Raw genomic sequence first — 12,539 nt, 5'->3', positions numbered from 1 at the left:
TATTTTCAAAAACACCCAACAAAAGGCTAGTCTCTTGAATATAAAAAACTCTCAAAACTGAAAAGTACCAAGAAAGAAAGAATCCAATTAGAAAAGTAGCTAAAGACATAGAGATATTTCTCTGATGATGATGTACAGGTGGCAAAGAAGCACATAAAAAGATGTTCAACAGCATTAGAGCCATTGCTGTGGCTGGTTCATTGCCACAGTGAGACACTTCCAGCTCGTGACAACCCCACGTGTGCAGAGTAGGAATGCTCCTCAGGGTTCAAGGCTTGACCTTCCAGAAGCAGACTGTCAAGCCTGTCTTTCAAGGAGTGGATTCAAATCACCAAATTTTTATGTTTTTTTGTTTGTTTGTTTGTTTTTTAAATAAATTGTGCTTTGGGTGCAAATTTAGAGCAGAATTTGTTTTACATTCAACAGTTCGTGTACATTTGGTTTCACAGCCCGATTAACATCCCCAACCCTAACCCACTCTCCTCCCCTCCCGTCCACCCATGCATGTCCTTCTTAGTTATGCACTCCTGTCTGTCCAGTTCTCCCTCCATGTGAATGCTGCTCTCTGGTGCCCCATGGCTGACTGCTCCAAGGGTTGTATCTCCATACAGTAAGTGGGTCAAATCACCAAACTTCTGGCTAGTAGTAGAGTGTTTGACTATTTGTGTGACTCAAGGAATGCTCACTAGCCATTGTTGTTGTTATGTGCCGTCGAGTCAGACTCGACAAACAAAAACCCCTCCTTGGGTGTCCGAGGCGTTATCTCTACAGAAGTAGATTGCCCAACCTTCCTTCCAAGGAGTGGCTGGTGGGTTTGAACCGCCAGCCTTCTGGTTAGTAGTCAAGTGCCTTAGGCAGTATGCTACCAGAGCTCCCCACTAGCCATCAGGGAAATGCAAATTTTAAGTACAATGAATGCACCAGAATGATTACAAACTTATCAAAATGGCTAAATACATAGTATCAAATGCTGGCAAGGATGAAGAGAAAGTGAGCAGTAAGTCATACAGTACTAATGAGAATGTAAAATAACGTAATCAATCAGAAAAACAATTTTTTGCAGTTTCTTAAAAAACTAGACATGCAACTGCACTCTTGGGAATTTAACCCAAAGAAAGAAAAATACATTCACACCAAAACCTGTACATGATGTTTATAGCACTTTTATTTGTAACAGACCTATTCACCAAACTAGAGTTCTTGTTATCTTATGCTGAAATATATCTAAAACTTTAAAGGCCTGCACCAATATATGTAAAATGTGTATATATGCTAATCGAAATACACGCAGTTCCTTAGGTTACAAACATCCAACTTATGGACATCTCATACTTGCCCTTTAATGTTACGTAAATTTGCCCTCACTTTGAAATGAGTGAACCAGTCCCTACTCGTGATGAATTCTTCATCACAATCATCTTCACTTGCTGTACATGCAGCTTTTAAATCACTGAAAAGGCTTCAAGCTTTTTCTTGCATTAAGGTACAGCTAAATAAGAACCCTAAGCATCTGTTCCAACTTACCTACAAATTCAACTTAAGACACACTTAAGAACAGATCTTGTTAGTAACCTGGGGACTGCTTATACACATTCATCCATTTTTACTAACTGATTAACAATAAAAAGCAGATGTTGAGAACTCGGAGGAAATTAAAATATTATGATTAGAAAGTTGTCAGTAAGAACCTACTATCTTTGGTTGCTGATTCACTTTCTTATCTTCTAAATCCTTGAATTTCGATCGAAAAGAGACCATTTTCTCTTGAAGTTCTGGTGTACACAGTTCATACACATCCAACATAAGAGGAAATTTAACATCCTATATATAAGCCAAAAAGAAAAAAAATATGTAAGCAGATTCATCAAGGTAGTTAAGCAAGGTATTTAAAACGATGGCAGTGAGTTTGATTTTATTGTATGATAGTAATTACAGAAATGCATATCAACCACAATAAGACACCACTCACTAGGATGGTTAAGAAAAGGAAAATTAAGTGTTGACAAGAATGAGAAATCGAAACTCCTGCCCTTTGCTGGAGATTATGTAACATGATGTAGCCATTAAGTGAACTCTGATTCTTCTTCCTCTTTGCATTATTTTTTTCTGCTAAACATGAATAATAGCATGATATAAAGCAGCCTAACATAACACCACAAATACAAAAAGGTAATGCTACTGAAGTAAATTAGCAACTTTGCAATTCTCATAATTTTTTCTAGAAACAAAACAAAACATCCTGTCATTAAGTCAATTCTGACTCATAGCATCACCCAAAGGGTTTCCAAGGCTGTAAATCTTTACAGAAGCAGAGTGCTCTCATCTTTCTCCTACAGAGTAACTGGTAGGTTCGAACCACTGACCTTTTGGTTAGCAGCTGAACGCTTCAACCACTAAACCACCAGAGCTCCTTAATTTTTCCCCAGAGGGCGCTCTTAATCTTTTGCTACTTAAACTGCTCACTATTTTTCTATTATTGTGTTAAAGTATATATAATGAAGTATGTGCTATGTCAACCATGTTTACATGCACATTTCAGACACATTAATTACATTCACTACATTGTGCAAACACCACCACTATCCATTTTCAAAGTTTTCTATCACCCTTAACAGCAACTCAGTGACACTTAAGCAATAACAATACTTACCATAACATCAGTTACCCTTCCCATCTGTCACTGGTAACCACTAAATTTTGTTGGTAAGTAAAAGAATTAAAAATAAAAAGTCTGCTGCATTTTAAACTAATGTTTTCACAATTCAAATAAAGTTGAAATGTTGTTGTTAGGTGCCATCAAATCAACTCCGACTCACAGCAACTCTATGTACAACAGAAGGAAACACTGCCTAATCCTGTGGCATCCTCACAATCTTTGCTGTACCTGAGCCCATGGTTGCATCCACTGTGTAAATGCATCTTGTTGAGGAAGTCTTCCCCTTTTTTGCTCATTCTCTCCTTTACCAAGCATGATATCCTTCTCCAGGGACCAGTCCCTTCTGATAACATAACCAAAGTACATGACACAGAGTCTTGTTATTCTCACTTCTAAGGAGCATTCCAGCTGGCTGCAGTTCTTCCAGAACAGGTATGTTTCTTCTTTGGGCAATCCAAGGTACTTTCATTAATCTTTGCCAATACCACATTTCAAAGGTATCAACTCTTCTTCAGTCTTCCTTATTCACTGTCCAGCTTTCACATGTATATGAAGCTCCTGAAAATACCATGGCTTGGGTCAGGTGCACCTTAATCTTCAAAGTGACATCTCTGATCCTTAAAGAGGTCTTTTGCAGCAGATCTACCCAGTGCAATATGCTATTTGATTTCTTGGCTGCTGCTTCCATGGGTGTTGTGGATCCAAGTAAAATGGAATTCCTGACAACCTCAACCTTTTTTCTGTTTATCTTGATGTTGCTTATTGGTCCAGTTATGAGGGTTTTTTTTTTCTTTATGTTGAGGTATAATCCATAACGACTCTTCACTCTTAGCAAACAAGGTTGTGTCATCTGCATGTCACAGGTTGTCAATGAATCTTCCTCCAATACTCATAGCACATTCTTCTTCATAAAAGTCCACCTTCCCAGATTATCTGCTCAGCACACAGATCTACTGAGTAAGTATGGTGGAAGGATACAACCCTAATGCACACACTTCCTGATTTTAAACCATACAGGACCCCTTGTTCTTTTTGAACGACAGCCTCTTGGTCTATGCACAGATTCCTCATGAACGTAATTAAGTGTTCTGGAATTCCCATTCTTTGCAACATTATCCATAATTTGTTATGACCCACACAGTCAAATGCCTTTCTAGTCAACAGAACACAGATTTTACTGTGTTATCATATTAAAACACATCTTTCTAGTATGCTTTCCTTTCAGCCAAGGTCCATCTGACATCAACAATGATATCCCTCATTCCGTGCCTTCTTCTGAATCCAGCTTGAACTTCTGGAAGTTCCCTATCAATATACTGCTACAATCATTTTTGAATTATCTTCAGAAAAATTTTACTTGTGTGTGATATTAATGATACCGTTTGATAATTTCCACATTCTACTGGATCACCTTTCTGTTCTTTAGAATAGGCAAAAATACCACTCTCTTCCAGTTCATTGGCCAGGTAGCTGTCTTCCAAATTTCTTGGCATAAACAAGTAAGCACCTCCCGCACTGCATCCATTTGTTGAAATATCTCAATGGGTGGGTGTTCTGTCTATTCTTGCAGCCTTGTTTTTCACTAATTCCTTCAATGCACCTTGGACTTCTTCCTTTAATACCATTAGTTCTTGATCATATGCTACTTCCTGAAATAGCTGAATGTCAACCAATTCTTTTTTGGCACAGTAACTGTATTTCCTTCCATCTTCTTTAGATGTTTCCAGTATCATTCAGTATTTTACCCATAGAATCCTTCAATGTTGCCACTTAGTATACTGGAAAATGTATTCTAAATTTCAGCTAAGAAATTACACACCTCCTCCAAGTATCAGGGACTCTATGAAATACGTAGCAGTGTTACAGCTTAAAAAAAAAAAAAGCTAAATCATATTGGTTGACTCCTAAATGAAGAGATTATAATTTGAGTACTTTTTTGTGCACTAGTAATTTAACTCTCTATGTCTGAAGAAAGGAACCGTCTGGAATAGAGTACAATGTATTATACTGCTCCCTATCCCATTCCCACACCTCCAGAATCTCTGGAGTTGAGGGTCTAGTTTAGAATTATTTATAGGGAATGGGGAGTAACCATCAGAATTATTGGTGAATAATTAAAAAATATAATACCCAGGTCCCACTCAATTACATGCTTGATAGAAGCCACACATATGCATGATGAAAAAAAAAATATGTAATTCTAATAGCATTCCTGGTTAAAAACTCCCCTAAATATTTTGAAGAAAGTTCAACTACCCTTAAAAGAATTAAGAAATCTATTCTAAGTTAAGGAGAGACTGCCTTCAAAGAATTAAAATAATTTATTTTAAATAAACTGAAGTTTACCACTAACCTTAAGAACTTTAGCATTCACAGATTCCTTCTCTTTATAAAAAAATCGAACCATCTGAATAGTCAAATAAGCAGGTAGCCGGCTAATCTTGGACTGAAGAGAGAAGATGGAAAGAAATTTTATTACATCTAAATACCAAGCAGGTTTTTAACTTCTTCATGATAAAAACAAAAATGAAACTACATTAAATAACTCTAAACTTTTTGACAAAATGGAATTTAATTTCAAAAGGAATATACAACTTACAGATTTGATGTACAAAGCATTTCTTTGCAATGTTGGAGACTGCTTAGTGATTTCTTCCTGAAGTCGCTAAAAAAAAGAACATAACAAAGACCAAACATTACTTCTAAAAAAATTTTTCTGCAATATTACATTGTACTTGCAATTCTTTTAAAATTAGCACTATTAATGAGCTCTACTTTAACAAAAGATTTAAAAGAAATCAGTTAAAACAATTTACTGGATTTTTGCTTTACTTTTACTGTTAATGTTTATCATAAGCATGTTATACTTCTGTAATATTTTAAAGTTTGATTTAAAAAATGTGTTAATTAACATTTCTACTTTCTGGTCTAAAGTATAAAGAGCTTAGAAGCCATCACTCTCATCTTCACAATAAGAAAAAAAGCTGAAAAAATAAAATCAACTATTCTTCATAGATCCATCACAGAATTGAGGTAACAGGGTAAGCCACTGCCCTGAAGACTTAGAGGCAAACAGATATACCAAGACCACAAACTACTGCTAGACCCAGTATCAGGTAGCAATAATTAAAGGGAATGATACATTAACAATGTTGAAAGAAAGAACAACCATATTAGACTTTGAGCATAGCAAAATTACCCTTTAAAAGTGAGGGAGAAATAGTCTTTCACAGGCAAACAAAAATGAAGAATCTGTTGCCAGTAAACCTGTCCTGCAAGTCCCCAGGTGGAGCAAACGATTTATGTGCTCAGCTACAAATCAAAAAGTTGGAGATGCAACTCCACCCAGAGGTGCCCAGTATTTTTTTTTTTTTTTCCCAAAAAATGAGCCACTGAAAACCCTACAATGTACAATTCTGGGCTGACAGACATGGGGTTGCTATGAGTCACAATCAACTAGACAACAACCAGTAGATCTGCCCTGCTACATACTTAAATTTAGAGAAGGAATAAACTGAGAGAAGGAAAATGATATAGGTCAGAAACTCAAATCTACATAAAGAGTGGTTGAAAAGAAAGATGAAATTTTATTTTTATTTTTCTTAACTGATCTAACAGATAATAGTTCAAAATAACAGCAACAATACAGTAAATGATTATAGGTTATGTGTAAGTGAAATATACAATAGCAATGCTAGAAGCAGAAGGAGGAACTGGGAATACTCAGTTTAGGATACCTACACTACTATATGCAAAGAAAAGAGTGGATATATACGAACTCTACTTTCTGTATAATTCTTCTGTAACCCTATAACTGCTCTAAAAAATATATTTTAGAAAATAGAGAGTACATCTGCCATGTTATTCATCATCAGATAAGCTCCACCTATTATCACCAATCCCCTATTATCAAAGATTTCCAAGTTTATTTCATTTCTCTAGACTTTTATAAACTACGAAGAAAATAGCATACTGGAGAGCCACTGCCAAAATATCCCATTCCACACACTTAAGTTAACATTTATACTTCTTTTTTTTCATTATTATTATTGTGATTTGGGTGAAAGTTTACAGGGCAAATTGGTTTTCCACTCAACAATTCATATACATTTTGTTTTGTGGCACTGATTACAATCCCCACAATGTAACAGCACTCTTCCAATTCCTCCCTGTGTTTACCATTTCCCTTTGTCCTTCCTATCCATTCCTGCATTCTGACCCTTATCCCTGGGCAAACAATGCCCTTTTAATCTCATATGATTGACTGTTCTAAGGAGCATGCACCTCCCTGGTATTACTGTTCACCTTATAAGCCTGTCAACCATTTGGCTGAAAGTTGAGCCACAGGGGTGACTTTAGTTCCAGGCTTGAAGGGTGTCTAACAACCATAGTCTTGGAGGTTCCACCAGTCTCTATCAGGCCAGTAAGCCTGCTCTTTTTTATGATTTTGAGTTCTGTTCCACATTTTTCTCCCACTCTATCCAGGATCTCCTATATGATCCCTTTCAGAGCAGTTAGGAGTGGTAGCCAGGCACCATCTGGTTCTTCTGGTCTTGATGTCATGGAGGCTAGGGTTCATGTGGTTAATTAGTCATTTGGACTAATTATTTCCTTGTGTCTTTGATCTTCTTCACTCTTCTTTGCTCCAGATGGGGAGAGATGTATTTCATTTTTTGACATCCTGAAACTTGCAGGCCATGATTTATGTTATAGGACTCCTGATGGGTAGCTAGTTTTTGTGTGCTTTTGAAATGAACTTCCCTTAAAAGCCATACGGACCACTCCATATTCACACCATCTAACCAAAACTCTCCCCTCAATATCGCAGGGCAAAAAATACCACTACCCCTCTTCCTATGTCTACACTCAGCAACTCATCCCTTTATCAACCTTACCTCAAAACTACAGATGGCAGCTTCCAGGCAAAAGACTGTCTTGTTATCAATAATTCCTACTCTAACTTCACTGCCTATCAGCCCATCCCTTCTCCTCAGATAAGTCCTCTGTACAAAGTTCTTACTCAAATATTTCACTGTTATTTCATTGCCTTTGCTCACCATGGTAGCACAGCGGTTAACTGTTCAACTGGTCACTATAAGGTCCATGGTTCAAACCCATAAGCCACTCCATAAGAGAAAAATGTGGCAGTATGCTTCCAAGATTTATAGCCCTGGAAAACCTATGGGGCATCTACTCCGACCTATAGGATTGCAATGAATCAGAATCAACTCACTGATAATGGATCTGGTTTTGGTTCTTGCTTAATTAGTTTTCTTCTTTAAAGACCTGGTCATGATTAGAGAAGACAGTAATAAGGATCAATCAATTTTTAAAAAAAAATTCTGCCTTCTAGGCCTTACTATAAATTATCTTCATTTTATAATAACCAAACCAAAAAACCTAACTCACTGCCATCAAGTCAATTTGACTCATAGCGACCTCTTCCTTGGGTTTCCGATTGCCCCGTCTTCCTTCCGAGGAGTGGCTGGTGGGTTTGAACCACCAGCCTTCTGGCTAGCACTTTCAAATGCCTTAGGCACTACGTCACCAGAGTTCTTGTTATAATAACAGACGTTTAAAATAAACAATCCCAATTTTCAGTGCTTTTGAAAGTCAGGAACATCATTTGAGCTGTAATTTGAAAATTATACTAAGGTGACAAGTAAAACTGTTCTATTTCATCAATAAGCAGAGAAGTACATATTTTATGTAATTATGTACTTCTTTAGCATGGCAATGGGGAAAGAGTACTGACAAAAGCCAAGTTCTAGTAATGGCTCAGCCACAAACCAATTAATTCATTTAAATTCCAGGACCTTAATGTAGTACAGTGCAATGGTGAAATGAGCCTATGCCATTTTGCATGGTACAATCCCAGTTTATGCCTTATAATTACTAAGATATACCCATATTCTCTCTGAAAAGGGTACTGGTCTGGACAGTAAATAATATGTTCACCCCTAATATGTTAAGAGCAGGAACACTGCAATCAGAGTACAATATGAATTTTCACTTAATCCTCACAAAAACCCTCTAATTACCCTCCCTCATTTTTCATGTAAGAAAACAGACTTAGCCAGAGTAAGTAATTGCCTTAAGGAAAACACACCCTAAGTAAGTTATACCGACTACCATTGAGCAAATTCCAACTCATAGCAACCCTATAAGATACAGCAGAACTGCCCGAGAAGGTTTCTAAGACTGTATATCTTTACAGAAGCAGAATGCCTCATCTTTCTCCCACAGAGAGGCTGGTGAATTCAAACTGCCAACCTCTTGGTTAATAGCCAAATGCTTTAACCACTGTACCACCAGAGCTCCTTAAGTAAGTCATAAGGCTAATAAAAACAACTATCTCTAAGGAAAAATTAAATCTCTTACTCAACAAACATTTACTGACCACTTTAAAATGAAGCAAGATATAGCACAAAGCACTAGGTGCTACTTTATCATGCGAGACAGGAATATCCTTATCAATTAAAAGTGAGATGTCACCATTTAATAGCATGTGAAACCATGTTAATAATGGTTATGTCTATGAAAATAAAGCTATGTTGAAGTTTATCTGATCTTTGAATATAATTATTTTCCTTACCAGTTTAAGTCCTGTAAACAGATACTTGACTTCTTGATTGATAAAGCAGCTAAGCTGAAGCTGATTTTCCTTTCCTTTAGTGACTTCTTCTTCTTCAGATTCTGTACATTTCATGCTTTGTGAAATAAGATTAAGGATTACACCAACAGGTATTTGGATTGCTAGGTAATGCTGAATATAATAAATTGTCCTAATCCTATTAAAACTGATAGTTATCATTCAGTAGTATTTAAAGCCTTTTGGTCTCACAATAGAGAATCAGTTCGATAGACTTTAGAATGCTCAGTCTCCTATCAACAACTCTATAAAACAATACCGCATAATGGTATGTGTGAAAGGATAAATTACAAATGATGAACTCTAAATGAATTTAAGTTGTTATTTAGTATGGTCTTGGTCTTAATGACCCATAGATACATACACAGAAATCTCTTCTAAAATTCTACCCATGATCTAAGGAGCCCTAGTGGTGTAGTTGTCGTGTGCTCCCCTGCTAACTGAAAGGTTTACAGCTTGAATCTACCAGCAGCTCTGCGGAAGACGTAGCAGTATGCTCCCGTAAAGACTTAAAACTTGGAAATCCTATGAAGCAGTTCTACTCTGTCCTCCAGGATCACTATGAGTCAGAATTGACTCAGTGGCAGTGAGGTTTGGATCCATGATCTAGAGGATGGAACTTCTCTGAATTCATGTTTCATTTATTGATTCAATCTCATGTACATATTAGTTGACACTTTGTTTTAGATAATTAAAAACTAATAGATTCTGCTAAAGATGTCTGTAGGAAAAAATAATGAATATCTTTAAAGTGTACATGTATCTAAACTTCAAGATCACTAAAATGGATTACTTTTTCCAAATTTTTTCTTTAGTTTTTATTGTGATTTGGATGAAAGTTTACAGAGCAAATTCACTTCCCATACAGCAGCTCACTTTGTCTCATGACACTGACTGCAATTTCCCACATTGCCACAGCTCCCCTCCCACTTCCTGCCCAGAGTTACCTCTTCCCTGTGTCCTTTCCTACCATGCACTCCTGCCCCCCAAGCTGTCTCCCTGTGCATACACAGCACTTCTATTCTCTCATGATTAATCTCTCCAAGGAGTGTATCTTCCTACTGTAAATGTTCAGCTCATATGCCTGTCTTTTGCTGGCTAGAAGCCACAGGAGTGGGTTGAGTTCCAGACCTGAAGAGCAACTAGGGGCCACAGTCTCAGTGGTTCCATCAGGCTCTATCAGACCAGCAAACCTGGTCCCTTCTTCTTCTTTTGTTTTTATAATATGATTTTGAGTTTTGTTCCACATTGTTCTCCCACTCCATCCAGGATCTCCTACAGAGATACCCTCTGAGTGGTTGACAGTGATAGGCGGGTACCATCTAGTTCTTCTGGTCTCACAGTCATAGAGGCTAAGGACTGCATGGTGTACCAGTCGCCTGGACTTTTTCCAAATTCTTAATTCCCAATTTTATGTATCTAAGGCAAAAATCCTCTGAAGAATTTTTCTTCATACCCCATCCACCACTCCATTCATCTCTAGTAAGTTATGAGTACAGTCAATGTAAGTCTTGGCTTATAAGGATACGTAGTTTCAAACTCAACACCGAAGAACTGATCAATTAAACTTTTCTTTTTAGAAGGTGGCACTGCTGATGCAGATGAAGAATCTGTCTGCAAAAATTAAAATGAAATTAAAAAATCCAGTTTTACTTTATATAGATATCAATACATTTTCCAAAAGATTATAAACGCTCATCGATATCAACGGATTAAGTTTAATAAAAACACTGAATTCACGTTTCAAATGCAAGTTTTCATATTCAAAACGTAGACTGAGCATTTAAAATATTCAAGCACACGTCTACCTAATAAGATGAGTATGTATCAAAGCCTTTAGGGGAAGGAAAAACAAAACCAAGGTATAATGACTATATGTCAGTTACCTCTTTAACAGAATCATCCTCTAAGGCTTCCAACTTCTGCTGCAATACTCGCATCATTTGTATCCAACATTCATTAGCATCCTATGATTGAAAAAATGACACAGTAATCCAGGCTATTAAAGTATTTGTTCTACAAAATCTTTCCAAAATAATTACTTTCTTAAAGCAGAAAGCTGTTGTTTTCTTCTTTAAAATTAGAAACTATATGATCTGAAAATATTCTATGAAAGTTCACTGATTCATAAGCACATAAAAAGATGCTCAACATTATTAGTTACAGAAATGAAAATCAAAACTACATTTTACACCCATAGACTGGCTATGAGAAGAAGCCCTAGTGGCACAGTGGCTTAATGCTCAGCTGCTCATGAAAAGCAGTTCAAACCCACCACCTGCTCTATGGGAGAACAATATGGCACAGTCTGCTCCCCTAAAGTTTTCCCTTTGGAAACTTTATGGGGTAGTTCTATTCTGTCCAAAAGGATCACTATGAGTAGGCTTTTACTCAAAAGCAACAAACAGGATAGTTATTAAAGAAGCACTACGGATGCAACGGTTAAGTACCAAGCTGTTAGCTGACAGGTCGGCAGTTGGGACCCACTAGTGACTTTGCCAGAGAAAGACCTGGCAATCGCCTCACGTAAAGATTAGACTAGTACCCATATGGGACAGTTCTACTTTGTCATATAGAATCATCTCAACAGCACACAACAACAACAGGACAGCTATTATCAAAAACAAAATAAAATGAATAAACAGTAACAACCAAATTAAAATAACATGTGTTGGCAAGGATATGGTAAAAAATCAGAACCCTCATGCACTGCTGATGGAAATGTAGAATGGTACAGCTTGTGTGTAAAATATTTCGGCAAAACAAAAACAAATGCAACGCACAGCCATCAAATCAGATCTGACTCAAAGCGACTCCACCTTGGGTTTCCAAGGCTTTTAGATTTTAGTAGATTTCCCAACCTTCCTTCCAAGGAGTGGTTGGTGGGTTTGAACTGCCAGCCTTCTGGTTAGCAGTCAAATGCTTTAGGCACTACGCCACCAGAGCTCCCAGTCCCTCAGAAGTTAAACATAAAATTCCTGTATGTTCCAGCAATTCTGCTCCTAGGTATATGCCCCAAAGAATTGAAGAGAGGGACTAAAACAGGTATTTGTATACCAATGTTCACTTCAGAGCTATTCACAACAGGCAAAAAATGGAAACAACCCAAGTGTCTTGATATTTCCAATCGCCTCATATGCACATGAGAGCTGGACAATGAATAAGGAAGACCGAAGAAGAGTTGATGCTTTTGAGTTGTGGTGCTGGCGGAGAATGCTGAAAGTACCATGG

At 37.1% G+C, this 12,539-nt stretch overlaps 1 protein-coding gene across 1 annotated transcript in view; it reads right to left on the bottom strand.

The window, feature by feature from the left end:
* Positions 1 to 12,539, bottom strand: part of USP14 (ubiquitin specific peptidase 14) — a 60,442-nt gene that overhangs the window by 3,768 nt on the left and 44,135 nt on the right. The window contains exons 7-12 of the mRNA XM_007935600.2: positions 11,195 to 11,275; positions 10,837 to 10,922; positions 9,252 to 9,366; positions 5,256 to 5,321; positions 5,010 to 5,102; positions 1,693 to 1,821 (exon numbers count right to left, since the gene is read on the bottom strand). Coding sequence (XP_007933791.1) covers positions 1,693 to 1,821; positions 5,010 to 5,102; positions 5,256 to 5,321; positions 9,252 to 9,366; positions 10,837 to 10,922; positions 11,195 to 11,275 — 570 coding nt within the window. The remainder of the gene's footprint in view (positions 1 to 1,692; positions 1,822 to 5,009; positions 5,103 to 5,255; positions 5,322 to 9,251; positions 9,367 to 10,836; positions 10,923 to 11,194; positions 11,276 to 12,539) is intronic.

The sequence above is a fragment of the Orycteropus afer genome, unplaced genomic scaffold, assembly GCF_000298275.1.
Source record: "Orycteropus afer afer isolate SDZICR_OR568_19922 unplaced genomic scaffold, OryAfe1.0 scaffold00030, whole genome shotgun sequence".
Lineage (NCBI taxonomy): Eukaryota > Metazoa > Chordata > Mammalia > Tubulidentata > Orycteropodidae > Orycteropus > Orycteropus afer.
The sequence above is the reverse complement of the archived record's forward strand: the minus strand, read 5'-3'. Positions and strand labels throughout refer to the sequence as shown.